Below are 3333 nucleotides of genomic sequence, written 5' to 3'. Positions count from 1 at the left end.
CTGTCTTAAAAATTGGACGAGCTTATCCTTTTCCTCGCCTTTTGTGGATGCCCCAATAAAGGTGAACTTCATTGGATCATCTGCCAATAAAACCTTTGCTAGATCTTCATTTGGCATGGGACGATCTTCAAAATCAGCCCTGGGATCTAACTCGGCTAAGGTCGGTTGATCTGCATGTATAGAGTTGATTTGTCACGCAGCCGTTCTTTTGATAGGCTTCAGGCTTGCGTTATAGCAGTGCCGAGCCTCTTGGAGATCGCCGTGAACCGTGGCTTTTACCTTATCCTGCACTGGAAACTTGACACAAAGGTGGACGGTAGATACTATTGCAGCAAATTTATTTAAAAATGGCCTACCCAAAATGAGGTTATACGGGCTAAAACAGTCAACAACAAGGAATTGAATATCCTGTGTCTTAGAGAGCGGCTGTTCGCCTAGTGTGGCCTGCAGCCATACGGAACCCATAACGGGTACTCGTTCTCCTGAAAAACCTACAAGGTCTCCAATAGATGGCTGCAAAATGTTAGTACTCAGCTTCATTTTTTCAAATGTAGTAAAGAATAGAACGTCAGCACTACTTCCTGGGTCTAGGAGGACCTTTCGAACAATTAGATCGCCTAGCTGAATAGAGATGACAACAGGGTCATCTAGGTTTGCATCTTTGCAAATAAAGTCGGTTGATCGGAAAGTCACTTCCGGGAGTTCTTGTGTTTGTTGTGGATTGTGGGTGGTATCCGCGAGCGCTAACATTGCTCTGTAAGTTCGCTTCCTTGCCGAGCTTGTGTTACCACCCCCAGCATACCCTCCGGAGATACAATGGATTATGCCCCTAGGTTGAGCGGGGGCCTTTTCTTTGTCTTTTGCTGATGATGATTGCCCTACGAGAGGTTGTTCGGTGGTCGGCACCGCCCTTTTTTAAATGTGACCTGAGATAAATTTGTCAAGGTGGCCCTGTCTTGCTAGGCGTTCTAGTAGATCCTTTGCGATTACACACTCATCGGTCGTGTGACCATATTTTTTATGAAATGTGCAATACTTAGACTTATCAATATTCTTCGGCTCAGGGTAACTACCGGCTTTGCGAGGTGGCTTAATTAGCTTGGAATTTAATATTTCTTTGATGATGTCGTCTCGCTTGGTGTTGAACTGGGTATATGACTCGTAACGGGGCATTGGTCGGAAATTCCTTTTGGTCTCCCGGGGTTTATCTTCGTCCTTCGTAGTTGCTGACTTCTCTGCCTTCCGGGCCTGACGGAGTTCCTCAATATCTATCTGTCCTTTGGCTTTTTCCCTAAACTCGGCCAGAGTCTTGGGTTTAGCTACGGCAATGGTTTCCTGAAACTTTCCGGGGCGGAGGCCGCTTTTGATGGCATGCAAATGGACTTCTGGGTGAAGATCAGGGATTTTCATAGCTACCTTTGTAAAACGAGTAATGTAGTCCTTCAGACTTTCTTGTTGGCCCTGCTTGATAGTGGTTAGATAATCAGAATCATGTAAGTATATAGCTGATGCCGCAAAATGATCTTCGAATTGCTTTGCCAGCTCCTGGAATCGTGAGATGGAATCTACAGGCAAAGAGCAAAACCAGTCAAGTGCAGGGCCATCCAAAAAAGAAGGAAAACAACGACATAAAATCGGATCGGATGCACCGTTAACAATCATTATAGATCGGAATTTCTTTATGTGCTGTTTGGGGTCCCCTAAACCGTCGTAGGGGACTAAAGTTGTCGGCAATGTGAATTGTCTGGGCAATTGAAAATTCATAATCTCCGCCGTAAATGGTCCAGCAGAGTTGTCAGGTTCTTGATCCTCATCTTCTGGCTGAGGTTCCTCATTTCGGGGGTTGGTATTGTCGTCCTGGGGTGTCTCCGAGATATGGGTCGGTTCGGATTGGCGTTCAACGTGTCCATGTCGCTCCTGACGATCATCATTGTGTTCAAGACGAGCATTAATTAGTTGCTGAATCTGCTGTTGCATTCTCTGATTCTCCTCCGCCATATGCTGGTTTGCTGCAGCCATACGTTGGTTTGCCTCCTGGAGCTCCGTCACCATCCGGAGGAGCTCGGTCGGAGTGGGAGGAGGTGCATCAGCCATTGGCAAATGTTGGGATTTGGGAGGCCTTAAAAAAAAAAAATTCGGCCCCACGGTGGGTGCCAAATGTTCTTGCCTGGTCGAATCCGAGTTATAGCCTGTACTTCACCGGTAGCCGAGCAAACATCCAATTAGTCCGAGAATACACCCCGGCCGATTGGTATAGCAAGAAGAGGAGGAGGAGCACCTGCAAAAAGCACTCCGACGCTCAAGTTAATTAAGGAATAGATGATGAGTTGTAATCTTGGAGAAGAGAAAATCTACCTTTTCAATTCCTGATAGCTTCTTCTTATAGCCAGGAGGCGAGGATAGCCGTTTCTTAGCATTAAGGAGGAATTAATCCTTTTTAGTACGTTACTTCAAAAAGATCGGTTATGATCATAATATCAATACGTCGGTTACAAGAGTGATATCCGAGCTATAACTCTTCAGATGGTGTATAACAGCCATATCATAAATAAATTAAAATTTAATCTTTTATCAAAGACTGGAGGAGAGAAGCATTTGAGGCATTTGAGCAACATCATATTGGGACACCAAAGCATGTACTCTTCCAAATACTGAACAATACACCGTACATATACACACACCCTCTTTACTTTTAAGATAATAATAAAAATATGGTGAAATATATGGTAAAGATGTTGTTTTAAAGATGTGCTTATGTGGCAAAATCTAAACCACACATTCTAAAACCACACTTTTAACTTAAAACCGTAACCCTTCACAAGGAAAAGCGTCACCTAATGGAAAAAAGTAAATTAGAAGATTTAAGAGAAGAAATAATTAAATTATCAAAACTAATAGATCAAAAATTAATGATTTTAACCAATGTTAATTGCAATGACACTGAATTCTTAAAATCAATACAAAATGATTTTTCTCAAAATCTTTATTTTACTATAAGTTTTATTGAGGGACTTCAAAAACCTGAAAAAACTTATTTTTCACATGGAATTTCTAAAAAATGCTACCATGGAAATGATTCTCCACATCTTCATCATACTTTTAACCCACAATTAAATTCTATAGTAGATATGCTTGAAGAAATATTAGTATCTATAAAATTTCAAAGAAATAAGGAAAAAGAGAATCTCAAAGAAGAAAAATTTTCAAAATATAATCAACATAACAGACTTAAAAGTAAAACTACCATTGAAATTATGAATATTGAAGAAAAATTAGAAGAAGTTACAATGCTTTTTAAACAATTAAAAATGGCTCAAGAAAATAATATTATGG

General features: G+C 41.1%; 1 protein-coding gene across 1 annotated transcript; it reads right to left on the bottom strand.

Annotated features, from left to right (window-relative positions):
• Positions 1-915: 915 nt before the first annotated feature.
• On the bottom strand, positions 916-2094 carry LOC130981398 (uncharacterized). The gene has a single exon (XM_057904999.1). The coding sequence runs from the start codon at positions 2092-2094 to the stop codon at positions 916-918; it is 1179 nt and encodes a 392-aa protein (XP_057760982.1).
• Between the last annotated feature and the right edge of the window lie 1239 nt (positions 2095-3333).

This window comes from Arachis stenosperma, chromosome 5 (assembly GCF_014773155.1).
Source record: "Arachis stenosperma cultivar V10309 chromosome 5, arast.V10309.gnm1.PFL2, whole genome shotgun sequence".
In the NCBI taxonomy this organism is placed as follows: domain Eukaryota; kingdom Viridiplantae; phylum Streptophyta; class Magnoliopsida; order Fabales; family Fabaceae; genus Arachis; species Arachis stenosperma.
The sequence above is the reverse complement of the archived record's forward strand: the minus strand, read 5'-3'. Positions and strand labels throughout refer to the sequence as shown.